At 45.4% G+C, this 27329-nt stretch overlaps 2 protein-coding genes across 8 annotated transcripts in view; one reads left to right on the top strand and one right to left on the bottom strand.

The window, feature by feature from the left end:
- Positions 1-477: 477 nt before the first annotated feature.
- LOC122341143 (zinc finger C3H1 domain-containing protein) lies at positions 478-21046 on the bottom strand. 6 transcript variants are annotated; one of them, XM_043234485.1, is made up of 35 exons: positions 20530-21046; positions 19171-19509; positions 18645-18721; positions 17517-17769; positions 16756-16964; positions 16568-16688; positions 16430-16491; positions 14644-14817; positions 12447-12605; positions 12016-12153; positions 11453-11568; positions 11248-11373; positions 10977-11151; positions 10787-10894; positions 10080-10562; positions 9903-10012; positions 9601-9732; positions 9136-9257; positions 8957-9058; positions 8761-8889; positions 8335-8515; positions 7105-7291; positions 6834-7022; positions 6027-6264; positions 5692-5797; positions 5412-5610; positions 5244-5338; positions 3750-3857; positions 3524-3628; positions 3190-3355; positions 2996-3096; positions 2626-2727; positions 1802-1841; positions 1476-1538; positions 478-1391 (listed from the first exon to the last, which is right to left on the bottom strand). In XM_043234485.1, the coding sequence occupies exons 1-35, from the start codon at positions 20903-20905 to the stop codon at positions 1266-1268; spliced, it is 5517 nt and encodes a 1838-aa protein (XP_043090420.1). In that variant the 5' UTR covers positions 20906-21046; the 3' UTR covers positions 478-1265. The 6 variants fall into 6 exon arrangements, with proteins under 6 accessions (XP_043090420.1, XP_043090423.1, XP_043090422.1 ...); XM_043234488.1 differs by having other exon boundaries at positions 8335-8512; XM_043234487.1 differs by having other exon boundaries at positions 14644-14814.
- A 575-nt stretch (positions 21047-21621) lies between these two features.
- znf276 (zinc finger protein 276) overlaps positions 21622-27329 on the top strand; it is a 7496-nt gene continuing 1788 nt past the window's right edge. Inside the window, exons 1-9 of one of the 2 annotated variants that reach the window (XM_043234497.1) lie at positions 21629-21963; positions 22556-22826; positions 22903-22949; positions 23025-23264; positions 24031-24115; positions 26305-26388; positions 26562-26657; positions 26811-26886; positions 26958-27075. In XM_043234497.1, coding sequence (XP_043090432.1) covers positions 21870-21963; positions 22556-22826; positions 22903-22949; positions 23025-23264; positions 24031-24115; positions 26305-26388; positions 26562-26657; positions 26811-26886; positions 26958-27075 — 1111 coding nt within the window. In that variant the 5' untranslated portion in view covers positions 21629-21869. Of the gene's footprint in view, positions 21964-22555; positions 22827-22902; positions 22950-23024; positions 23265-24030; positions 24116-26304; positions 26389-26561; positions 26658-26810; positions 26887-26957; positions 27076-27329 lie in introns of both variants that reach the window. The other variant, XM_043234498.1, reaches the window with a different exon arrangement.

The following is a 27329-nucleotide window of genomic DNA, read 5'->3' as shown; positions in this document are numbered from 1 at the left end:
CGGGGTGGAGATGTACGCACAATCTTCACCTGACTGGGATTTATAAATCTGAAAACTTTTGGATGAAATCTACAGTTTTATCAATGAGGTCCTAGGATCTTTTGTGTACAAGACTCTGGATTCCTTTCTTCCCACTGCAACGTGGCCCAGGTCAACAAGTGGAAGATGTCGCCACCCAGACGTGAAACGAAAATAAACCAACATTTCCAAAACTTTTTCCAGAGAACCATTTGACTTAGATTCTATATAACTCTTAATGAGAAGTAACAGCTCACGTTTGCACTTTATCCATTTAGTAGATTTGATATCTTCTCAATTCTTATTTATTCAGCAATCTTTAGTTTTTCTTTACTCTCAAGGTGAAATTCCTGGCTGGAGCCACAAAATGGTAGCTCCAAAACCATTACACTTTTTACAAAGTATTAGGCTCAAGTAACATCAGACCCTCGATCACCTCAATAAAAACGCGACACTGTATTTCTGTACAAAATAATTTAATAGAAACATTGTTCAATAATAAATTGAAAAACAAAAACAGGTGTAAGAATATCACTCCTGCAGAATACGTTAATCTAGATGCGTGTGTGTGTGTGCATGTACACACACACACACACACACACACAAACACATAAACACATGGATTTTTTTTAAACCGGTGAAGAAACAATATTACACGAACAGTTTAATGATGTCTTTTGGCGCAGTCCATGACTACAGACATGGTAAGTGTCGGTGAGGTTTGGCAGTCTGTTTCCATCAATACACTGACACTGGTGAGCCAAACAATACTTCCGATAACAGCCGTTCAATCCATGGTTGAGGGGGAGCAAAAAAAAAAAAAAAAAAAGAAAAACCCAAAACAAAACGAAACAAAAAAAAAAAAACATGGTTCTGAGCCCTTGAACTATGGAGCTGAGTTAATGTTGTTCTTCACGAGAAAAAAAAAACAACAACTGAAGTGTATTTAAAGGAAGGAAGCAAGTCACCTTAAAAACTCTCACAGTCCGTCAACGACTGTGACGTTCAAGAAAAATCGAAATCAAATTAAAAGTGTTAGTGTACAAATCAAAAACAACGAGGAAGCAACAGGCATCATCAACAAATTCATACTTACGTACGCGATGATAAAAGAGGCCCACATACTGGATTATGGGGAGTTCATAGTGTCTTCACTGGGTTTCTGCTCGTAATACTGACATGTGGTCTAAGCTAAGATGTGTGTCTGTGGCGCTCAGTACTCTCGTTCTGGGAATGTGCTGCTCGTGTCACTCGCTCTGGCTCGGCTCTAACCCTAGCGGCTCATTTAGACTCACTCCCACCTCTTGGCACTTGTCAATTATTTTTTTCAGTGTGTCAGTTTTACCTCCTTCAGCCGCCTCAAACAGCAAACACTAGAGAGAGAGAGAAGAGGAGCGGTGAGACAGAGACGGAGACCGACTGCGGTGAATGTGTGAGGAGGTGAAGAGGAGGATTACATCTTTCCAGAGAGCAGCAGACAGAGGCAGATTCTGGAGCGCCTGCTGATAGAGCCTCCGCACCTGCGAACGTGCGCAAAGAAGCACAAACACACCAGAGCGGGAACACACAGTCAGTTCAGTCGGACACACACGCGTACGCACACACACACACACACACGCACGCACGCACTCAACAGAGGTATGCCAACTAAACTCTTACATATTCGTGCACTGAGCATACCCTGCAGAAAAAAAACAATAGATTCGACAGAATGAAAGCAGAAAAACTCGACAGACATGGGCCACTGCGAAAGTCATGACTTGACCTCTGACCTCCCACTCACCTCTGCTCTTTGCCTTTGCTCCTTCTCAACAGCAATAGCTCTGGCAAGAAATATATCGACAGAGAACGTCAAACACTTTCACCTCATTTCTGCTTCCAAATCAATGGACATTACATTGCACTACAAGATAACAACGGCATGCAGATGTATGTAAACCCCTGAGGAACCGCACACTTCTTTGAGGATCTGGACACTACAATCTTTGGCGCATTCACTGTCTGGGCCAGTCTGGTCGTTCATTTTCAGCATGTGTTACATTTTCCATACGTACAGGGAAGTCCCTGAGAAGATGAAGCACTAACCCAACAAATGCGAGACTATTCTTATACGCTTGAGGAATTTTGAGCTGTTCCTAGCAACAATGCCCAATGCCAGATGCCAGTGGACATAATGGCAAAAAATGGAGACAATGGCGAGGTAAATTTGTCATCTAGGCTGAATTGATACTGTGAGATCCCATCTTTTGAAGGCCCACCTGTTTACATTCACTTCAGATACGATTGACAGATACTAAATGACTAAATGACTAAATGATTGGAATAAAGGGAGCCGAAATGCTTAAAGAAATAGTACACAAAATCAGTGTACTGAGTTCTGATCTTAGGCTATACTGTGTGAACGTTTAAACAGGAGCAGTCTTAAGGTCTTTTCCTGTACATATGGAATGTACAACAGAGGGACAATCTCAATTTGACAGAAAGCAGCCAGTTACCTAATTAATATTATATCTTCATCAAAACAAGTTAAGCAAAAGAGATGGAATCATTCTCATTGGGACACACAGAAACAGATTAGCTTGATGTGTTTGGAGCTCATGAACTTACATTTTCCAGATGGCCAGACAGGCTGGGATGCTACTGCACAACATTCTGCTTTGCAATTTAAAATGTTCAACATTGCCATCCTGCCATTCTTGCTGCAGCAACCTACACAACGACAAATGAGACTAAACTCGAGGGCATTAAAGTGCCTTTAGAAGCTCTCACTGTCTCCAGCGTCACATGTTTCCCCATTCTAGATAACTTTTACAGCTTCACTGAGCCAGGAAAATGAATAAAATTAGACGCGTGAGAAATATTTACATCGTACAGAGCAACAAAACAAACTGTGGTAAATCACACGGACAGATTCAGATACAAAATGGAAACAACTGGGGCTCTTCACAAGCTTAAGGTGAGAAAGCCTTGTGTTTACCTTATGGCCAGTTCAGTATTAGTTGGCATGATATGCTGAAGTCTTTCCAGGATATGGGAATGTTGGGATTGAGGAAAACAACCCAAATAGAAGGATATGACCTGCAACACACAGAACAAAATACAAACACACTGCATCTACACAGTCCGTAAGCAATGAGCGGAACACTTCACATGAAGTCACCATGCTCATACCTTGTTGTGGAAGCTGAAGCTGCTCCAGTATTGTGAAGAGCTGAAGGGCAGGGTGAGTCTGCTCGGGACAGTCTCCAGACAGCGGTGCACCAGGCCGGTAAACATCTTCAGCTCGCGAACACTCGGCTGTGGCGACAACATCTTACTGCTGGCAAAGGACAGATAGCTGGGGAAGAGAGACCAACCGTTAAAAAGAGAAAACGCAGATATCTGCAGCCAAAAGTGAGAAAAACACACAGACGGAGACATGATAAACACACTCAGTGGTTTAGCACTGTGCTAATAAACACATAATAACTGATAAGAAGTTAGGTGTAACAAACTGTACACTTACTCTAGCCAGAGAGTATGAATCAACTCTAGTTTTGTGATTGTTCCCAACGCTTTCTCAAACGCATCAATGGCCTCTCTCACACTGCCATACGTGGACTGCCAGAAACTGTAATAAAAACGAGATTGGGGGTCAGAGGAGGACAGGTGTAGAGAGCAGACTGATAAGACAGGCGAGAAGGACGGACGGACAGCGAGAGAGAAAGAGAAGGGCGAACAGACACACGCACCAGTGCAGGAGATGCAGGTATGGCAGCTGAACTCTGATCTCTTCCTGAAGATGGTCTTTGAGGGCTGGAACTCTCAGCAAGTCTTGAGTCGGAACACCAAGAATGTGGCTGAAATCATAAACATCACACAAGTATGAGTGCAATATGCTCGGATAACATAGGATCGGAATGAACTGGATTTTCCTTTTTTTTTTTTTACGATATTGTTGGAACAGCTCGTTGTATATTATATCCGCTGGTGGCCCCTTAACATCTCGCTGAGAAATCCGAGGCAATCGAGGACTTATTGTGAAATAAGCTTATCTGTGGTCTGGCTCTTTCTCGTTTTAAGGCGGCTCAGCTCCCTGGCGCCTGCGGGATTCGGCCTGTTCTCCCCTGTCTCTCGGGCTGGTCTCCACCGAACCCACCTCACGAAAATCTGTTACTAAGAAGAACGCCCTCCTGTAAAGAATCTCCTGTTATTATTCCTTCACCGAAGATGGCGGTAATAAATGCCTTTCCTTGCGAATAAGACTTTATTAAATGATTTTTATTCCTCTTACAATTTTATGTTAATCAAGGATTCCAGGAGAAAGGTCGGTGATAGGGCTGACGCGGTGAAGGAATTTCCCTTGCAGTAGTTTTGAGTGGCTCAATAGTATGCGAGATATATATATTATATATAAAAATATTCAGAAATCGAAATAGGACGTGAACTAAACAGAAGAGATTAATGGTCCACATAACAAAACATTGAAGTGACAACAAGATTCTATATATTCACAAATATCGGCCTGTAGGACAGCGAAGGTAGAAGGTAGGGGTTATTATGTGAATATGGGAGAGCATAAGTCCAAGTGGACGTACATGACATGCAGAGTCCCACAAGGCTCCATTCTTAGCATGTATATGCTCCCACTACGTCAAATAATGAGAAAAGAACCAAGTTGCTATGCTGATGATACCCAGCTTTACCTATCTTTACCTTATCTCCAATGACTAAAGCCCCATTGACTCCCTCTACCAATGCATTGATTAAATTAACAGCTGGATGTGCCAGAATTTTCTTCAATTAAACTGAATACTGAAGTCACTGCATTTGGAAACAAAGACCTTGAGTCTAGGGGTCAAACAATTAAAATTAAGTAAATAATCTTGTTGCGATTCTGGAGACAGACCTTAGTTTCAGAAGACACGTCAAAGCAGTAACTAAATCAGCATACTATCATCTCAAAACCATTAGAAGAATTAGATGATTTTTTTCCAGTCAAGACTTGGAGAAGCTTGTTCTTGCCTTTATCACCAGCAGTACCTTGTATTATTGTGATCTTATATTTTATTTTAAAAGATTATTTTTATACTTTTGTTTTATGTAAAGTGGCAATGTGGATGAATGCCTTTTAAATTTGAATACTGATATTTAGGCACAAAACTTTAATGTAGTTTTTCAGCCATTTTGACAGCCCTAGTGGGAACCGTCTGTTGGTGTATATGGTGGTGCCAGTGAGATGTTACCGTAACACATCCAGAGACTTCGGCTGATCTGCTGCAGACTCACAGAAGAAGCACATAAACTTGTCTAAGAGCTCTTCCACATCAGCGTGTTTGCCCTGCGTAACAGAAACAAGCTTATGAGCGGCGTTCCGTCTGCACCTGAGCCCCGAGTCAAAGCGCTTCTCTCACCTGAGCGAGCAGACTCTTGCTGAGTTGGAGGAAGATCTGGGCGCTGCCGGCGCTGTCAGAGTGAGAGCGCCTCCACAGCTCCTCGGCCCGATCCGTGTGTCCCGAGGAGGAGTGCAGCTCGGCGGAGAGCTCCAGCAGAGGGCGGCAGAGCGGACACACCTCCAGCAGACGTTCACACAGAGCAGACGCTTCCTGACACCTGCAACAGATCCAGCGGCGTGTGTCAGTGAAGCAAAACGCAGATCAGAACACCTCAGCACTTCACGCGCCGCTCCCGTACCTGTCCAGCGTCCTGTACAGCTCTATCAGGTTCGAATGAAGAGGCAAACAGGCCTGGATCTGCTCACTGCAAGACAAGCGCTCATCCGTGCAGCGACACACAGCATCTACAGAAACATGGATCGGGTTTGAGTTTCACAAAATGCATTTCCATCTCCCATTATTTCCGCCGAAGAGCTGCAGGCACAAGTCCAAAACCACCTCAAGCTAACCTAACCTTAACTTGTTTCATTAATGGATCGGTGTTTTTTCAACAAATCTTTAGTCAACGGCAACGGTCACTTTGTCTCAATGATGCAGCTGCAGCACAAGGACTATTTTGCTGTATTGTGTGACCTGTGAAGAGGCTGATGAGGGAGGTAGCGTGTGTGTGGAGGTCTCGGGCCGCTCTCCAGGGGATAAGGAAGGGCTCTGTGCTCACGATCCTGGAGGGGCTGGAGTTAGCCGGGTCGTACAGACTCGAGGGCAGCCGTTTGAACTCAGTCAGGTGGATGTATGACAGCCAGAGCAGACAGCGGTGCTCCACGTTCAGATGATCCGCCACGCTCGACTTGGAACCCGGCTGCAGCGCACTCTACACACACAAACACACACACCCCCTAACTCAAAACAATCTCATTTAAAAAGTGATAAAAAGTTCACCGAAAATGTTTTATGTTGCCATTACATTCCAAACCTGAGTTTTTTTCCCTTATTTTGAAGATTGTTGGTAATAAGTATATCGTTCCCTACTGTGGAAGTCAATGGGTACCATGTAGTAGACACTTTAATCCAAAGCAATTTACAAATAAAGGACAATTACTTAATTGTTTGGTTCTTCAATATACTTTTTTGTCAAGTCTTCAGTTTTTAGTAAGTTTGACAAAGTTATTGAATTCATTTAAAGGGACAGTTCACCTTAAATTTGCAGTTAATTTTTCTTTCATTATCAAGATTTTTCCCTTCAGTAGAACAGTAAAGAATATATTTTTCTGAAACTGTGGTCAGCAAACCCACTGCAAATGCATTTTAAATGTGGATTATTTTAGTAGTAAGTTACATTATACAAAAGATACTGTGAAGACAGCATACGTTTGACACAGTGACATCTGAATCCATGTCAGCAGTACACCTGCTGCTGGTGTGTGTGTATCAGAGAGGCACCTGGAGTGTGTTGAGCGCGCTTTGCTGGCGGCCCGTGAACACGGCGAGCTGGACTCTGAACAGCAGCGCCTCCAGCAGCTGGAAGGAGCGCTCGTCGGGCCCGAGGTCAGGGGTCGCCTCCAGCAGGTGTGAGATCAGGCGAGCACACACGTAGTCCTTGCCCTCAAAGCCGCTCTCCACGCTCAGGTACTGCAGGCCAGACACAGAGCTCAGACACAGGGCACGGTGTGTGTGTGTAAGTGAGTGTGTGTGTGTGTGTGTGTATACTCACGGTCCACCAGACGTCGTAGAGAGGTGCGTGTTCCACGGCCATCTCACACATCTCCTGCAGCTCGTCTCTGCTGCCACGCCGTGAGAACAGCCTCAGATAGTGACCCCACACCTCGCCGTCCTCGCGGTTGTCCTCCAGTGCCCGAGACAGTGTGTTGAGTGCCGCGTCCAGACACTCTGCCACAGAGCTGCAGACAGAGACATTTTACACTTTTATCAACTAAATGAGCTCATTTCAAATGTTATGCCACAGGTCTTGGCACCTGTAGTGGCAAGTTGGCACGGTGGCAATAAAGGGCAAGAACTTTTGAAAAGATTCAGCTGGGAGAATACCTAGCAACTAATTAAGTTCAATTACATCAGGTCTGTAACATGATTAGCTACATAAGGGATGTCTTTGAGAGGCAGAGTCTCTCAGAAGTACAGATGGGCGGAAGCTCTTGAAAATATGAAAGCTCTTGAAAACAGAAAACATGGTGGAATACTTTTAAAACAATGTTCCTCAAAGTCAAATTCCAAAGGCTTTTGAAGGGATTCTCATGTTCTTCGGGTTCTCAGAGGACACATCACATGATTCTGTCACTGACATTACTAAATGGGCCCAGGAACACTTCCAGAAACCTCTGTCAGTAAACACAATCCACAGAGCTTCCTGCAGAGGATAACTATAGCTCTGTCATCATAAAAAAAGCCATATGTGAACATGGTCCAGAAGCTCTGCCATGTCCTGTGGAACAAGACTCATTTAAAATGGACCGTTTCAAAGCGGAAAGTGTTCAATGGTCAGATCCAGAGTCCAAATTTCAGATATATATATATATATATATATATATATATATATATTCATATATGATTATATATATATATATATATATATATAATTTCAAATACTATGCTGGACACAGAAATCAGAGTAAGTGTTGTGTCTGAACTGGCTTGTGTGAATAACAGAGCGTGAGTCTGGGAGTGGATGGCTTCACAGGAAACGCAGAGCAGCTTGTAAAAACACATATACATATAACTCTGATATAGATGCTGCCAGCTTCAGGGCTCCTGCTGTTTTTAAACCAAAACAACAGCTCAAAATAATTTATGGTTTCCAAATTAAGATGATCAAGTTACCTAGGGGAAATACCTGAATTAATATTACGTTCACACTACTGATGTGCTGCTGAAAAATACAGTGTGAAAAAAATTGAGTTGCATGCGGTGAAATGGCCCACACACTCACGTGTCCCTCTGGTTGAGGTATTTGAAGGCCAGTTTGATCCACAGCTGCACGTGTTTGGGGCTCTCCAGCACGCTGGTCTCCAGGTTACTGATGTCATCCGTCTCGCTGTCGAAGTAGCGCTTATCGTCCTGTGTGACGCAGACGTCTGTGGAGGACCAGCGCTCCTGGAGACGCCCATCTGCTACAGAAGAGAGAATGAACTTACTCTCATGCCTGACTGATGGTGGAAAGGCCTTTCACACTGAGTGCCTTCTGCTAATCCAAGCTATATGCTAGGCGGTGAGAACCAACAATGCATTCTGACCTAGTGTGGCCTGTATCTCATAATAGATTTCAGGACGTATGTAAAGAACCGCTGGTATATACAGGGGCTGACTTTGGCGCTCAGTGTGAGAAGGACCCGAGGAGTGCTATGACGTGTCTCACTCTGACCGAGACGGACGGGAACGGCGAGGTCCCCCGTGTCCAGCTCTTCGTCCTCCGGAGCCTGCGTCTTCCCCCGCTGGGCCTCAGGTCTGCGCTTTCTCTGGGCTTTACTGGTGGTGAAGGGAGGAACTGACAGAGAGGAGGGCGGTCAGTGAGCGCTAACAACACTCAAACACAGACGGACGCGAGCACTCACTGTGTCTCAGCCTCTCGTTGACTTTGCTCACGAGGAGCACGGCCTTCTGGTCTGTCCCCATCCGGTCCCTGTTGGGCCCCAGCAGCTTCTTCATGTACTTCTCTGTGAGGAGAGAGTCAGGGCAGGTGACCCGAGCGCTCTCCCGAGATCGTCCAGAGCGGTGTGTGACCGGAGCTTACCTGTGGAGCTGCTGATCTCAGCGCTGCTGCTGGAGTCCGAGCAGCCAATCAGAGGCAGGCTGTAAGACAGGATATCCTCGAACAGCTGGCTCTCGCTGAGGGTGCAGTCCCTCATGTGCTGCCTGAAAACACAGACCAGCTTAAATAAATTTAAACCTTTTTTTTTTATTATAGAACGTTTGACCAACTCTCCATTTTAAACTACAACATGATTTAACACAATGCTCAAGTTACAGGAAGTCCATTCCAGTCTTGCACGCTTTTCCTATTTCACCACAAAAGCTCCATGCGGTTTTTACTGTTATCACCCACATATTAAGTGTCTAAATCTAATGTTTGGCAATGTTTCTAATCAAATGACGCGCTGAGCGATTCCTCGATTTCAAAAAAATTCAATGTGGCAAAACAATAAACTGGAATTGGTAGACAAAATGGCCCAGCCTAAAGTAGACAGTGAGCATGTACCATGTGCAGTCATCGTCGTTGCACGTGCCGGTGAGGTCGAAGCGGCAGAAGCACTTCTTGGGCTCGATGGCATTGCTGTAGGTGACTGAGCGGAGGGAAAGCTTCTCTTTGGTCCGGTAATACGGGCTAAACCTGCACGGTGACACAAAAGAGACCGAAAACGATCAAATATTACATATAAATACAATAAATAAATACAAACACGTGCATTTACATATTTCAGATAAATATGTTGTTTATTATCTTTTATTAAAACAAGTTATTGTAGCCACTGTAAAAACAGAAGTACACTCTGGACGGACCTGTATGATTTGAAGAGGAGTAGAGGGCTGTGATAGGGTCCGAACAGTTCAGGTTTGGTCTCCGCTCGGCTCTGTGGAGCTGCCATGGGGTCATAGTCGGCCTGCAGGACCTGCACGAGACACAGAATGAGCAGAAGTGGCGGCGGGACGCTGAGGATGACCTGAGAGCTGCCTTACCTTGGCGGGAACAGTGCCGGGCGGCGGGAACGTCTCCTCCTTCAGGAGCTCGGGGAGCCCTGCACACAGCTGGTACCTCAGCCTCAGGTCCTCAGCGTTCAGCCCCAGCAGCAGCTCTGGAAGCCCCGCTCCGCTGGACGCTCGGGTCTGCTTAAGCGGGGCGCCCGGGGTCGTCTCCAGGTGGCTCAGCTTGGGTTTGGTGAAGGAGCCAGACTCTCTGAAGGAGCGGCGGCGGTGGCTGGGGGTCAGCGCGGCGGGGGTCTGCTCGTCCTCCTCGGCCTCCGCGTCCTCACCCAACGCCAGCTTGTCCTGGGTCAGGTCGTGCAGCGAGGGCTGAGGCTCGGCCTGTCGTAACGCCTGCGCCTCCTTCAGCTTCTGGATCTTGAGAGCGTACTCAGACTCCAGCTGCTGCAGACGCTGCTTCTGAGCAATGAGCTCCGCGTAATGAGCATCCGAGCGATCCATGCGCCGAGCCTTCACCGGCTGAGGACCACAGCACCACATTATATAGTTACAGAGGGTCACTCTTCAGTCGCTCTCTCTCTCACATGGTGAAAACAGTTTCTCTGTCATGCAATGCTCTGTACCTAAATCTAATTTTTTGCATAATAATTGTAATTACATAATGCCTTATGGTGATTACCTTAATTTATTTATTAGAATATGTATTATACGATTGTCACGACAGCTGTAGTGTGAACTCTTACGGAGCAGACGGCAGTGGATGTGCTGCGTTTGAGCGCCTGAGCCAGGTCTCTCTCCAGCCTCATAGACTGCTGCTGCTTCACGCTCACGCGGTGCTGGACTCTCTGAACCTGCAGCACACACACACAGCAGAGGAACATCAGTACACGACAAGAGCTGGGCCGTCCGCTAGCACAGAGAAGTTCAGCTCACCTGCTCCTGTAGCTTTTTCAGCAGGACTCTGTTGGCGCTCACGATCTTCTCCGACGCCAGCAGCTGCTCTTTGAGTCGCATCACCTTCCCCTCAGCTGCTTTCAGAGACTCCTTCTTCTTCACTTCCTGCTGCAGGAGCTGCTTCAGCAGAGCCTCGTCTTTACCCAGCTGCGCTCTGCACAGGAATCACCAAAATCAAGTGAGTTTACGATTACAGAGAACAACTATAACACCAGTGGTCTTATTTGTGGACAAGTGTGTGGAGGCTCACTTGTGCTGATTAAACTTCTCCTGCAGGTCTGCTGCTCTTCCCAGGATGTCCAGCTCAGAGTCCGAGCCTGCAGGGGACGGGATGCCCACCACTAACTCCAGCCGGCCTGACCTCTGCTTCTCCAGACTGAACACATCACACCAGCCATCAGATTCATGTAACACTCCACACACACAACTGATGAAAGCATCTGAGGTGAACACACCTGGCCATACTGTCTCGGAGCAGCCGGTACTCCAGCTTTTTGGCATCAGGAAGTGCTTCTGCACTTTTCACTGGGTTGTTCTCCTTCTCTGAGACCGAATGCTTCGGTTTGGCTGCCTGAAAGCAAAATATCATCAAAAACCGATGAAAACCACTTCCCAAAAGCGATCACTCAAATGAGCGGCTTCTAGTTAGTGAACCAAGCACAGAGAGGCTTACTGTAATTCAGATGACATTTATATATGAGCAGCTAGAAGCGGTGTTTTATTAATATTTAGTAACTTGTCTGAGTGCGCTAGAATAAAGCGAGCTTAATAATGTGTAATACTGTGCAGTCTTTAGACTTTTAAAATGGCCTCAAAATGAACAAGTCTAATATTACATTTGTAAATTCATTTGAAACTCAATGTCTCAGCAATTTCTATATTACTTTATTGTATACTTTAATTTAGCCTTGACTGTCCTGTCCGTGCCCAGCTTCTCCTCTGTAACTATGCCAGCAGGAGTACGATAGTTTCTTGAGATCTGTGAGGGTTGACGAGGTATGGTGTGTGTCTGATGCACCTCCACTGTCCTGCGAGCTTCTTTGATCATGGATTCCAGTCCTCCGAACACGCTCTGAGCGGGGCTGCAGCTCTCTCCATCCGAGTCGCTGTCGTCAGACGCGTTCAGACGCACAACCACAGACTTGTGTCGAGGCAGCTGAGGAAGAAAACACACATGAAGCCTTCGCTCTGCACTACATCTGACCTATGGACCTAGGTTGTGAACAGGGTTGGGTATCGCCTTCATATTCCCAAGAACCGGGTATTTGATAAGACACGTGAGCTGAATTTTAAAACTATGCAGTGCTTTTCAATTTCTGTACCTGAAACTTGTTCAGTTGTATTCACTTATGCAGTTTTATTACTGACCGTTTACTATTATCAATGTATTTACTGCTTTATTGGAATGTAATGTAAGAATAGATAAGAAGCTGGAGCTGCGTGACTCACCACGAACGGGGCTCTGGGTGGCAGTGGCCGGCTGAACTTGAGCGCTCGAGTGTGAGAGATGACCGTGTTGAGGCTGACGGCCGCCAGGTTGCTCCGAGTGTGGGCCTGAACCATGGCTCTGAGCGCAGGAGACGGAGGCCCGCTGCTGCTGGACGCATCCTACAGAGACAACAACAGCTCACAGAGCAGACCAAACAGTGCGTGACAGTGCAGAACACCTTTCACTCCTTGATCACTCTATGAAATACCAGAGCCACGTCTACTTTATGTATTCTATGTAGTGTGTATGAAAGCCAACTGAACAACTAGCTAGTGTATTTCAACACACATCAGAATGAAAGAAGTCTCAACACATTTTGGCACAGGGCTAGTAGTGATCAAAAGCCCTGTAATAAAGCTGTATATGGATGGATTTCACCAAGCAAGAGTTCCAGTCTACAGTAAAGTAATAAAACTCTCTTTAATCTTGTGAGAAGATCTGCGGGAACAATATAGAGTAAAAACTATTTGGTGGTTCTCCCTTCTACCCTTGTATGTTTTTGGTTCCTGTTTAAATACACGTCTTCTTCCCTTTGAGTGCGACAGATGCAGACAGGAGGTTAAAGTAAATAATTCAGGTGTGAGTCGTAAAAATGGTTTCTGGTCTCCTGGTGAGCGTGTGCCCCAATAAAGACCATTTGATAACCATTTGTCTTTGCTCCAAGGATGAGCACGGGAATGGTCCGGGGAGAAGTCTCACATTTGGGTGCTAAATGTTTACGATTCTTTGATCGGTCTGGGTTGTCAAACCACTCAGAGAAGTGTTCTGTAAACAGATCTTCCCGCACAACTCCTGTGTGTCTTTAATGCCAGGTATGATGACCTTTTGACTAATACTTCTGAGGTGTTCTGCATTGTTGGCGTGCTAGGGTGAGTCAGATCAACGATCAATGGATGGAGCCGGGGGCACTTGAGATCTTGACTTCTGGCCACCAAACTGGCTTAGCATGCTATTACTTAGGGAACGCATAAAAAATTACTCTTTTTGAGTCTATTGAGGAGATGGCTGCATTAAGGTAAGCGATCTACGGGGTAGCCTCTGACTAAGACCTGGACTAGCCCAGATGTGTCGTGAGTCTGTTCTGGCCAAACAAGGTCTCTAAGCGACCCAGACTCCTAACGAACGATAAGTCGAAACTAGGAAATATTATAGTTAATTAAATTTAATCCGAGAAATTAAATGTAATCAAATTTAGTCAGACAAAATGATATAAGATAGGAACTAAAATTGGGGAAATAAAAGATGAATTGATATAAGTGATTTTGCAGAAGCGCTAGAAAGAGTCTACACGCTATCCAGCCTTCGATCAGCCACTGGATTCCGGACGATGGGTGGACCCTTACAAAGTGCTGCCAGATGTTTTCAGGAAAATAAAAAGAAAATGCTAAAACACCCTGATGATGTATTCACACCAGATGCGCACCGCTTCACTCACTCTACATTACTCACGGGATGTTTTTTGTTTTTTGTACCCGTAATCTCAAACATGATGGCAACGTGTCTGGGTTCACAGCAACATAAAGAAGAGGATGAGTGGCGTGCGTCAATGTGTGATGTATTTTACCTAACCCTACCGCATACACACTGATATTATTATTATTATCATAATTTATTGACAGCATCTCTGTAGCAGTGTTAAAGTTCCCATATTGTCAAATCTGAAATTTCTTGGCTCTTTTCATGATAAGTGAGGTTACGTAACTACTATACAAAACAGCTGCACACAGCCTGCATAAAGTAGCTGTGATTTTTCACAAGCTATTGTGACTTCCGTAAAAATGTGATGTTAGATCTACTCAGATCCCACCTTCAGTCAACATCCACCACCCAGGACAATTTTAACCGGCAAAACCAGATCCACTGTCCAGTCCACTGCTTTTATCTAATTTAACTATAGCTGTCTGTGTTTTTTGTCTGGCAGTGGCATCGGGTCATATTCGATCATATTTCTAATTTGTGTTACGCTGATTATGTAGCTGAATCTGTGTTTTGAAAGAACCACCAAACGTCACCTAATTGTTATGTTGTCACATTAAATTTTCTCAGAAAAGAACAGGCCCATTTTAAAATCACATGTAAACTTAGCCAGTGAGCACTGTTGATCAACGATTGGTTGATTGAGACACAGCGGATGTCACCTGATCCCGAGGGCCTTACCTCTGCCCTGACGGTTGCTCGTTTGCTGGCCAGGGACTTGAGCAGCTCTTCTCTCAGCAGCATCTCCTCCTCCTCCTCTTCGTCAGCAAATGGAGGCTTCGGAGGCTGCTCCACTTCATCAGGGGGCGGCAGCGGAGGCAGAGGGGGAGGAGTCAGCCGCACAAACTCCATCTGCTGAACAGGAAGTGAGCTCATGAGCACAGGAAAGAGAACAGAGCTAGAAACACAGCTGAACATTGAGGCGAGTCGTGCCCCGAGGGAGTGAGGGAAGGTTAAGGAGCAGATCTGTAGAGCAGGTGGATGAAACCTTGTCTGCAGACATCACAAGAGCTGATTGAAACGCCTATGATTGGTCAGTGCATTCACTCACTCAACAGACTCTCTGCCTGTGATTGGCTATGACACTCAACAATGAAAAAATGTATAACGTGGATAATCTGGATTTAACATTAGATGTCTCTATGAACTAAAAGCATTTTACTTGACAAAAAACAAAACTTGAAATTCCTTATAGCACCTATAAAGACAGCCTTCATGTTTCAATGAGGAACTAGCCACAGCTGCGACCTTGACAAACTTCCCACTTCTTTTTCAAAAGTGTGCTGTTTAGAAGCAGATCTCTTAGAAGTGAATGCCTCACTTCTTCCTGGGACTTTTTCTGAACGTTCAACTGCAGTTGTTAAGTCCCTTCTGAAAAAGAACAATCTTGATAATACCATACTGAGTAAACTACAGACCGATATCAAATCTTCCTTTTATAGGCAAGATAATTGAAAATTGGAATCGGACTGGAAAACTGGACTTTCTGGGATGGTACTCAGCATAAGTCCAAGTGGACGTACATGACATGCAGAGTCCCACAAGGGAACGTTCTTGCTCCTGTTTAGTCTGTATATGCTGCCACTAAGTCAACTAATGAGAAAGAACCAAACTGCCTATCACTGCTATGCTGATGATACCCGGCTTTACCTAGCCTTATCTCCAATGACTATAGCCCCATTGACTCCCTCTACCAATGCATTGATTAAATTAGCTGGATGTGCCAGAATTTTCTTCAGTTAAACTGAAAACTGAAGTCATTGCATTTGGAAACAAAGATGAAGTTCTGAAGGTGAATGCGTACCTTGAGTCTAGGGTCAAACAACTAAAAGTCGAGAAACTTGGTCATGTCTTTATCACCAGCAGGGTGGATTGTTGTAACGGTCTCCTCACTCTTTCCCAAAAAGACAATTAGACAATCTCTGAGCATATCACACCAGTCCTCAGGTCCTTACACTGGCCTCCAGTTACATTTAGGATTGAAGTACTTTTACTTGTTTCGAAATCACTCAATGGCATAGCACCCGAATATATAGCAGATATGCTCACTGAATATAATTCTAACAGAGCACTCAGATCATTAGGACCCAGTCAGTTAGAAATACCAAGGATTCATTCAAAACAAGGGGAGTCAGCTTTTAGCTATTATACCACCCGCAGTTCCAGAAGAGATCAGATGTGCTAAAACATTAGTCAGAGACACACACCAATTCTGCTGTGGCTTTACAGCTCAGGATATTATTTGGGACAGCATTCGTGTGTTCTCACCGCTCCTGTAATATAGCTTCTTGTATGAAATAAATGAGACAAAAGAATTATCTAGGAGCATTTTTACCCCACCGCCTTTAACTTAAGGGAACACCTGCATCAGATCGGTCAACGTTGAAACGGAAGATGACACACAGGTCTGGGAGTGGGGCCGTTAAAATATTAGTTAACACGTTTAAACTGACAGGGTTGAACACACCTGTCTGTGGGGTGTGGACTCCAGAGGAAACACCGGCAGGTCGTGGTGCGTCGGGGACAGGGCTGCACACAAACATGAACACGGTTACGGGCTGAACACGCTCGGGTCAGTTTGAGACGCTCGGCTCGTCTCCTGTACCTGGAGAGCTGGTCTCGCTGTCCGTGTCCATAGCCACCTCGTCGTAGTTGTCGTACTGGTAGAGGTTTCCTGAGCTGTCCAGACTCTGCTTGGCCAGCTTTCTCTGCTCGGCGTCTGAGGACTGTAAGAGAGCAGAGGTCAGGCGATCGCTGGTCTGCAGGTCGTGTATCACCGCTCGAGCGGCTCACCTTGCTGCGGGAGCGATGCCTGGAGCCCACCAGCTTCATGAAGCGGTTGTACTGCTCATCCTGATTGGACAGGTCTCTGATCTTGCGGATCTCGTCCTCCCTCTTCCTCCGCTCCTCCTCCTCCTCCTGCTTGCTCCTCTGCTCCTCCTGCTGTCTCTGTTGCTGCAGCTTCCAGGTGCGCAACTGCTGTTTCCTCCAGGCCTGCTTGGCTGCGGCGCGCACACACAGAAACACAAAACACACTACAAATCACAGAATCAGACATTTCGATTCCGCCTATCGTGTGAGCTTCTTCTATTCGATTCTTTTCAACCGTGAGTAACTGACCTAGCGATCTGCCAGGACCTTATTCGTTGGTCTAAGCGCTCCCACGTTCGGCTACACTTGCGCTCAGAGGCAGACACACAGCAAAGTATAATATTTGTGACCAAGTGACTTGACTTGGTTTTAATTGAACAGATCTTAAAGATCAATTCTCTTCCGATTTGATTCATTCCTTACGTGTGCGATCATTTAAATCTGTGTTTGTGCTGCCGCTGACCTGAAGAAGTGTAACAAACACACAGAACCTATAGGATGTTGCTCAAATGAACAAATCACTCCCCGAGACGACCCGTTACTCCAGAGTCACATTTAAGAATCGTCCAAAATTAACGAATGGTTTAAAGAACGACCCATCACTAATCTGTTCCAAAACACAGAATCAACGAGCACATGTTTTACACATCACACACTTTTACGCAGATGCGAGCGTGTCTTACTCAGCTGGACGGGTTTCTTGGCTCGGGCGGCCCTCGCTCTCTCCGGGCCCCTGCACACAGCGCTCGCTCTGCCGCTCGTCTTGCTCCTGTCAGCCGGAGACTCGCTCTTGTCCTGAGACAGTCGGACAGGTCTGGTGATCTTCTCCCGGCTCTCCTGCAGCACCTGCTGCTCCTTCTGCTGCCACCTCCTGCTGGCCGACTGCAGGGCCAGGAGCCGCAGCTGGAGCTCCGACAGGTCATCCTCTTCCTCCTTCTGCACAAACAGTGACAACCGACATCTGATGATGGAAGTTTATCTTCGTCTGCAACCAGGCCAGCGCGTTTCAAACTAAAGATCCAACAAGCGGGGCTCCAAACAACAGATTCGTTTTAACACACGGGAGCCAAAACCCAAAAGTTAGTTGAAGAGCATTTGACATCAGAGTCATGTGATCATGATGATGCTCATACAGCACATTATTAAAGCATGGGAAGTACATGTTAAGCCAACTAATGCAAATCGTTTCCTTTAGTTTCTCCATCCAATACTCAAGGTCCTTGCACACTAGGGGCTGGGAAAAAAATATTAATGTCTTGATATTAATGGATTCTCATTTTAATGTAACGATATCAATTCTTAAATCCCAAGAATCGATTAGTCTAACCTGTTTTCAGTTAATGGACGAAACAATAAACTTCGCGATAAGCATTGTGCTTTTATTATGAAAAAAAGTCTCCCACGTTAGAAATTCTGTCCATTGTATTGCAGTATTTAAACAATAAATGCTGTTTCGCCGCTGTTTAACACGGAGTGGCAGATCTGTAGCGCTTCAGCTTAATTGAGAGCTTTCGAATGAGAACAGAATCAAATCATGAAATTTGTGTAAAAACCCAGCCCAACATTTTTGTATGCGTTTTTCGATTTTCGTCATACTTTGCTATCAAAATGCTTTCTTCACAGATGCAAAAACTCAAACGCGGTCCAAAGTTTTGGAGTGTAAACGCGACTGACACAACAGAGCTCGTCTTTCTTTAAAATGTACCAAAAACGCAGTGGGTATCGGAGCAGCCCTACTATAAAGAGCATCAAACGTTTGTTAAAGCTGAGCATCAACTTAAGAAACGTGAATCGGATCTTAATGTCTGTACCTTGGCGTGGATGACGGGGGTCTGGTCGCTCACAGCAGAGACGCTGAGGTCCGGCTCCAGCTCCTCGTCCTTCACTGCTGACGCAAAACACAAGACGATCGGTTTTCATTAACCTCCGGCTTGATCGGATGCAGACACTTTGCCGGCTTGAATAAACAGATACTGAACTGAGCTGGACGCTGACACGCGTCGTAAACTGAAAACCGCACCCACACCCCGAGGAAAACCATCAAACGCTCTCCATTGACGTTGACTTACAGGAAGCTGCCTTCTTGTCATTTCTGACTTACAACAAAAACTGAACAATGTCTGAACGCTTTTGATCCCAAAATTCGTGTTTTTGGACAAAAACTAAGAACTATGTTGAACTAAATGACCTGGTGTGAAATATACCCATATATCTACAGCTGTGTGTGCCCTTTAATGTGTTTTGGAGTCAATGGCTTCTAAAATCATAATTCTGGGTTTACTGAACACCTCACAGCAGTTATCAGTAGAGCGTTGGAGGGTGATCTATCTGTGATACCGTGCTCCAGGCCGCTGTCCTTCTCCGCCGTCTGTGTCTCCAGAGCACTTCTGCTGTTCAGGGCGTCTCTTTCTGCCGGCGTCAGCAGCTTCTGTCGCAGCGGCCTGAGGTTGAAGGCCTGGAAGGTCCTCTTCTCTTCCTTCACAGCCGAGACGGGCTCCTCCGGGGCCGGGGCCGGCTCCTGCTTCAGGGCCATGCGCTCCTCCTTGCGGATGCACTCCAGCTCCAGCTGGATCTGTTTGTATTTCAACAGCAGATCCTCGAAGCTCTCGTCCACGCTCTCGGCTTTAGAAGCGCTGTTGGACGGCCGCCGCGCCTGACATCGCCCGGCCGCCTTCTCTAAAGACCGAAGTTAAGAAGCTGTAACAACATCACATTAACAACACGGCCTGCTGTCATCGTGACACGAATGATGCACCGGACGCTCTGAATCCCTATCGGTCTGTTCACTGGGATGTCTCCAAAGCAGGGAAAACGCGAAAAACTACAAGTTCATTAACCTACAAGGGCACACACTGTGATTAGCCAATCAGAACAGAGCATATGGAAGTAGAGTCATAGACACTGCTGTCCTTCTGGACTACTCTGTTCTCCTAATGCTATCCGTATTGTTAAAGCGCTATATTAATAAAGGTGACTACACTTGGTTGATTAAAAGCATCAAAACAATGGTGTGTAAGCACTGCAAGACTACGTGAAAATATACCGCAGTGATTTATAGAAAATACTAGTGTTTTCAAACTATATTTCAGTAAAGTGCTTTAATCAGTAATGGTATGGCAATTCGATAGTTGCTTGCTGTGGCAATATACTGCAACTAATATATACGAGTTTAATATAATACATAAATTATTTCAATATATACAAGTTTCGGTAACAGATTGCAACAGGGTTCATTAGTTCCAGGTAATACATCCACATAATTTATTCATCTCAGCATTTTCTCATGCATTATTAAAACCACATGTTGTGTTTGTTAACATTAAGGCAATGTAAGCTAACTATACTGTAATAAACGTATTGTTCACTGATTGTTAGTTGACATCTTATTGTAAAGTGTTGAACAAAACCCAATACTAATTCAACAACTACAGGAGACATTATACTACACTGTAGTTAAAACGAAAGTACACCACAGTATTTATTAGTTTATCAGTTAATGCTACAGTATGCTGTTAGATTCATTAACACCGTACATGCTGTAATATATAGAGCACAATACACTTCAGTGTTTACTACAGATCACTGTAGTACGTTTTTCAGGTAAACTCCAAAGGAAAACGAGATTAAATGACGATATAAACACAGCAGTGAGAGTCATCAGACTCTCGCGATGTTCTGTCGCTGAGATAAGGATACGTTTCCAGGCGGGCGAGTCGGTCCGGCAACCGTGATTCTCCGGGAATCGCTCGTTCCAGCCCCGCGTCCAGTCCGGCGCTCCGTGAGCCCGGTATCTGAAGCGGCCCAGCGCGCCGTGGCTGCGCTCCCAGAAGCCGGATCGCGGCGCGGCGTCGAGCTGCCGGGGGCCGCAGGGGAAGGGCGGGTGGAGCGCTCTCAGCGGCCCCGGGGCGCTGCTGTTGAGAGCGGGGCCCGGTAGACGAGCTCTTCTGGGGCGGGCGCGGCGCGGAGGCCGCGCGTTCTGCCGCTGCGGCTCGTCGTCGAAGATTTCCCCGTCCTCCAGCTCGCCCTCCTCTTTGGGAGACGGGCAGCCCGAGCTCACCTCCATTACTGACATTTACTGAACCCTGAACACGTTCACTCACGATCCATGCCGATAATTAACATCCAAGGACGCGTTAAACGCTCGACTAAGCAGCTTTCAGCGGAACATCGTACTCATCTCTGCTGCTCTGGCGCTCTAAGTATCGCGAGACTTCACCACACTCGTCTGTTCTGCTACAGCTCCGAGTACCGCGAGACTTCACACACTTCCCGTCTCTCGCGGATGCCTGGGGAAATTATTTGGGGGTTTTTGGAGTCTAAGGACATTCGTATAGACATAATCCAATATCTGTTTATAAATCAAACAAATTAATTAATATATATATATATATATATATATATATATATATATATATATATATATATATATATATATATATATATATATATATATATATATATATATATATATATATATATATATATACACCTTTTATTTATTTATTTATTTATTTTTTCGTGTCATGCAAATTAAACACTTTCCAAAACAATTATAATAAAAACTTATGCATTACTTTCCCGGTTAATATTGTTATTAGTAAGTATATACTATTTGTAGATACATAAAACGAAAACATACGTGTTAGACGAAAAAAATAGAAACGAAAAAAATAGAAATACAACCTAATTCAAAAAATATATATAGATGCTATAATCGTTTTTAAATAATACTAAAACATCTAATTTAGATGAATACAGATGTAGCTGCAGTTCTCTTGGCGGACACGAGCGGCGCTGTGTGGCTGTTCTGGTCACGTCATATCCGTCGCTCCTGTTGACACCAGAGCGCTTCCGGCCGAGTAACGCGCCGTCGTGTTTTCTTGAAATACTAGATCGTATCGTGTTTACGTGCTTATAAGCCGTATTACTCGAAGCAGCCTTTGAACAAGCTCCGCGTGCAGTGGGCCGCAGATGAGATGATTGGCGCGTGTGAATCATAATCAGATCAAACATCGATGAAGTATTGATCAGTGACGATGATGAAGAGAGGGACGCGACATTCGCGGAGAGGAAGAGCGAGCAAACGAGCCAAGAGCGACGAGCACACGGCGGACACGCGTGACGAGCCCGGTGAGGAGAGGAGTGATGGTGGTGGTGATGATGATGATGATGATGATGATTGTGATGAAGACTCTGTCCTGCTCTGAGCTGGAGAAGCTCCTGTAGAGCAGCAGATGTTGACAGCTGTGGGTCTGAGTCTGGTGTGATGGGGAGGAAGTGGTTTTGGATGAATGATGTTCCTCTGAGAGAACATCAGCGGTCAGGAAGAAGTTCAGCAAAGAACCTCACACAACATGATGGAGAGAGTCTTTCTTCAGAACACTCATGGGTGTCCTGCCCTGAGACCGGCTCCACACACACACACACACACTCACATGAGCATCAGAATTTCAGAATTTTCTTTTTTCAGTGGGTAGGAAGCAGAAAACATAATGCAAAATGCTTTTTTCAGTCCTAAAATACGTACGCGATAATGAAAAATGTCATTTACGTTCTGCGCTTTCTTGGCAAGTCGCTTGTAACCCCGTCGGTTTAAAGGTGCGTTAGCGTATCGCTGCTGTAGCTGTAAACGGCTTTATGTAAAGCGGAATTCGAGAAACGAAATCCCAACGAGAACGAGACGTGAAGCGTTGTCTGATTTCCCTCCTGTGACCTCCGACAGGCCGGATGAGCACGGGCTTCTGCCGGCTCTGTCACGGGAAGTTCTCCACGCGGCGTCTGCGGCAGGCGTTTGCGCAGCTGCAGGGCGAGTCCTGCGCCGTCTACCCGCTCTTCTGCGCGGACTTCCAGCAGCTGCTCGGGGTGCCCATGAACAGAGACCCCCGTCTGTCCCAGTTCATCTGCAACAGCTGCCACGCTCAGTTCTACCGCTGCCACAGCATCCTGCTGGACTTCAGGAACCGGGTCAACCTGACGCCCGCCGCCAGAGCCCGGTGAGCACACACACACACACAAATATGGTAATCAGGAAGCGCCTGGTTGTGTGAGTGACGGTGTTGTCTCCTTCAGGAACAGCAGCGAGTGCTCTCCGTCGCAGGAAGACATCACTCTTTTCCGTGAGTAGGCGTTCTCAGACGTGTTAGTTTCGGCGCCGGCCGGCCGCCCTCGTCTTACGGTCCCGCTCTCTGCAGGGTCTCACATCACCTCAGACAGACGCTGTCTGCTCGGCCTGGTGTCGTGGGCTCACGGTCACGCCGGGGCCTGCCGCTCCTGCCCCGACCTGCGGGAGGTGCTGGAGAGCCGGTGCCGGGGGGCTCTGCAGGTGCTCTGGGGCTGCGAGGACGGTCACACCTACGTGATGGACACCAGACCCGACGCCGACGAACCCCAGCGTGAAGACGCCGAGAGGTCCGGGGAAGCTCCTGCAGACGGTGAGAAAACACAGCTTCTACACACACATTTGACAAAGATCTAGAATTTATTAGATACGTGTCATTTTATGTGTTTTTTCCTTTTATTCTTGACGAACAGGCATCAGCTTGTTTTTGGCTGTTTATGTAAGAGCCGTGATCAAAAAGTCCGAAATCTAACTTGTTCACATCTCTAGACGCCCCGATTAAGTCCCTGAAATTTGAGGGTATTGTATTATTAAATTTGAGATATTTTGGTTATTGCAACCTTACTAGCAACTTCTCTGCATCATTAAGCTCAAGTGCATCATAGACCCATTGAAACCAATGGAGCCATTATCATCTACGATGATTTTAGGAAACAATTTTTGGCGGATCTTGTAACGCTGCACATATTTAATTGAGATCATATTGGCGAAAACTGCACTAAAACACCCGTTAGTGAGAGTTTTATGAATAAAAACCTTCTTGACGGTCACTATTGGGATTAAATGGGCCATCCACTCTGATGTTGTTAATGCAATCTGAAAATGGAAACGGAAAAATCTGTCAATTTCACGAGAAAGGCAGAAGTCCTATTACTGAGCCCTGTGGCATACCACGCTTAACGTGTATAGAAGACATTTCTATCCAGGACAATGTTGTCAAAGGCAGCACTGTGATCCAGTGGTGCTAGAAGCATGCGGCTCCAGTTGTTTGTAACCCTGCAGCCAAAACAGGTTTTTTTTTGAGGTTGCATAGTATCTTGTTTTCCAAAAGACCGTAACGAGTGTCGTTCGTTCTTCAGACCTGCAGGCCTGTGACGACCCCGCCACTACAGTAGCACCTCTGCTGATGGATGCAGATGATGCGGACAGTGATCTCTCAGACAGGTAGGTCATACAGACACACTTTACTGAAATACAGTGCCTTGTGAAAGTATGAGGCCCCCTTGAACTTTGTGACCTTTTGCCACATTTCAGGCTTCAAACATAAAGCTATAACACTGTAATTTTTTGTGAAGAATCAACAAGTGAGACACAATCATGAAGTGGAACGAAATTTATTGGATATTTCAAACTTTAACAAATAAAAAACGGAAAAATTGGGCGTGCAAAATTATTCAGCCCCCTTAAGTTAATATTTTGTAGCACCACCTTTTGCTGCGATTACAGCTAGAAGTCGCTTGGGGTATGTCTCTGTCAGTTTTACACATTGAGAGACTGAAAGTTTTGCCCATTCCTCCTTGGAAAACAGCTCAGTGAGAGTGGATGGAGAGCGTTTGTGAACAGCAGTTTTCAGTTCTTTCCACAGATTCTCGATTGGATTCAGGTCTGGACTTTGACTTGGCCATTCTAACACCTGGATGTGTTTATTTGTGAACCATTCCATTGTAGATTTTGCTTTATGTTTTGGATCATTGTCTTGTTGGAAGACAAATCTCCGTCCCAGTCTCAGGTCTTTTGCAGACTCCATCAGGTTTTCTTCCAGAATGGTCCTGTATTTGGCTCCATCCATCTTCCCATCAATTTTAACCATCATCCCTGTCCCTGCTGAAGAAAAGCAGGCCCAAACCATGATGCTGCCACCACCATGTTTGACAGTGGGGATGGTGTGTTCAGGGTGATGAGCTGTATTGCTTTTACGCCAAACGTAACGCTTTGCGTTGTTGCCAAAAAGTTTGATTTTGGTCTCATCTGACCAGAGCACCTTCTTCCACATGCTTGGTGTGTCTCCCAGATGTTTAAACAACACTTTATGGATATCTTTAAGAAATGGCTTTCTCCTTGCCACTCTTCCATGAAGGCCAGATTTGTGCAGTATACGACTGACTGTTGTCCTATGGACAGTCTCCCACCTCAGCTGTAGATCATCCAGAGTGATCATGGCCTCTTGGCTACATCTCTGATCAGTCTTCTCCTTGTATGAGCTGAAAGTTTAGAAGGACTTGGTAGATTTGCAGTGGTCTTGGTAGATTTGCCAGGTCTTGGTAGATTTGCAGTGGTCTGATACTCCTTCCATTTCAATATTATCGCTTGCACAGTGCTCCTTGGGATGTTTAGAGCTTGGGAAATCTTTTTTTATCCAAATCCGGCTTTAAACTTCTCCACAACAGTATGTCGGACCTGCCTGGTGTGTTCCTTGTTCTTCATGGTGCTCTCTGTGCTTTAAACGGACCTCTGAGACTATCACAGTGCAGGTGCATGTATACGGAGACTTGATTACACACAGGTGGATTCTATTTATCATCATTAGTCATTTGGGTCAACATTGGATCATTCAGAGATCCTCACTGAACTTCTGGAGAGAGTTTGCTGCACTGAAAGTAACCAATTTTTCCGTTTTTTTTATTTGTTAAAGTTTAAAATGTCCAATAAATTTCGTTCAACTTCATGATTGTGTCTCACTTGTTGATTCTTCACAGAAAATTACAGTCTTATAGCTTTATGTTTGAAGCCTGAAATGTGGCAAAAGGTCACAAAGTTCAAGGGGGCCTCATACTTTCACAAGGCACTGTATGTAGAAGAAAATCCATTAATGGTTTGTCATTTTAAAAAAAAAGCATTGTTTTATAGATATTTTGGGACTGTGGGGAGCTTGCAGGATGGGATAGATATAGGCATAGGCATAGGCTTAAACCAAATGCTGTGCCAAGATTTTTTTCCCCCTCAAGAAGTTTAAATGCCATGGATATCAATGGAAATCCGTAATAAGAAACTCTGCCGTGACATAATAAACATGGGTATGTTTACGTCCTAACAGGATGGCGTCGCATTTCTTGTCTTAACCGTTTGTAAGCTGTTTTGGTAGCTGTGGTCTACAAAAATAGTCAAAGGCTTCAGAGCTGGAGAAGACAAAAACTGGTCTTTAGGAAGTTTTATTCATCTACAGGCATCTTACCATTACTTTTTCCCCGACTCATCCATCGCTTCTCTTGTTGCATAAAAAAAACATACATCTTTCATGGATTTCTATTGCATATTTCAATAAGTGGCATAATTTACTTTATATTAAGCTATACCCATGTAATCCCTTTAAGATCTGTTGGCGATGCAGATGATGACATTCTCAATGTTTTCAGGAACCTGTTGAGTGATGAGGAGTGTGAGGACAGGAGGAAGAGTGGCTCATCTGAGGACAGCTTAGATCTGAACACTGACAAGCGGTAAATATCCACAATTCAGAGTTTAGTAGCTTCAGAAACCACAAATGATGATCTAGAATAGAGCACGGGCGCGCAGGAGAGGTCTAATTCATTCGCATCCATATGAATTTCATTTTTCTGAAGAAAGATGAAAGATTTATCAGGAAGAATTAAACAATCTTGCGTCCTTTCAGTTCCTCAAAGAGCAAAGAAGCCAAGACGCTGGTACCCAAAGCCAGAAGGAAACCTGGACCCAAGCCTGGCTGGAAGAACAACATCAAGGCAGAGCGGTAAAATGACCTTAAATGTCGCTTTATGACTCTCATTCAGCCAATAAGAATGCTTTTGTTATCAGTGCAAGTGTTTAGCACTCTTAACCTGTTCGCTAGCAGAAGTCAGGTGACTCAATGAATCAAATCTCATATTGAGTTACTGTCGTGCAGAGAGGAGCTTCCCACCATCTACAAGTGTCCTCATCAGGGCTGTACGGCCGTCTACAGGGGAGCCGACGGCATGAAGGTACTGCTGATCACCTAAACACCCGTCCACTCACATTATGAGCTGAACTCACTGAACGTGTCCCGCCTCAGAAACACATCAAGGAGCATCACGAGGAGGTGCGGGAGAGGCCCTGTCCTCATCCAGGCTGCAACAAGGTCTTCATGATCGACAGATACCTGCAGAGACACGTCAAACTCATCCACACAGGTAACGCCAGAGCCTTTCCCTACGACCCCGCACAAGAACTCAGGACCGAAAAAAATGTATCGTTACCAATAACAGTAAGTAATACAAGGAGAAAATAGAAATGCTGGTCTAAATCAAAGCTTGGTGACTCGATGGAGCCACTGTGTGACGTCTGTAGAGAGCAGACGCTTCGAAGCAATCTCACGGTGCTTTGATGTCAAACACCGATTGTTTGGCGAAGTGCTGCTTCACGTCCAACACGTGATGACTAGAGC

The sequence above is a fragment of the Puntigrus tetrazona genome, unplaced genomic scaffold (genome assembly GCF_018831695.1).
Source record: "Puntigrus tetrazona isolate hp1 unplaced genomic scaffold, ASM1883169v1 S000001140, whole genome shotgun sequence".
Lineage (NCBI taxonomy): Eukaryota > Metazoa > Chordata > Actinopteri > Cypriniformes > Cyprinidae > Puntigrus > Puntigrus tetrazona.
This window is presented reverse-complemented; position numbering and strand designations above follow the sequence as displayed.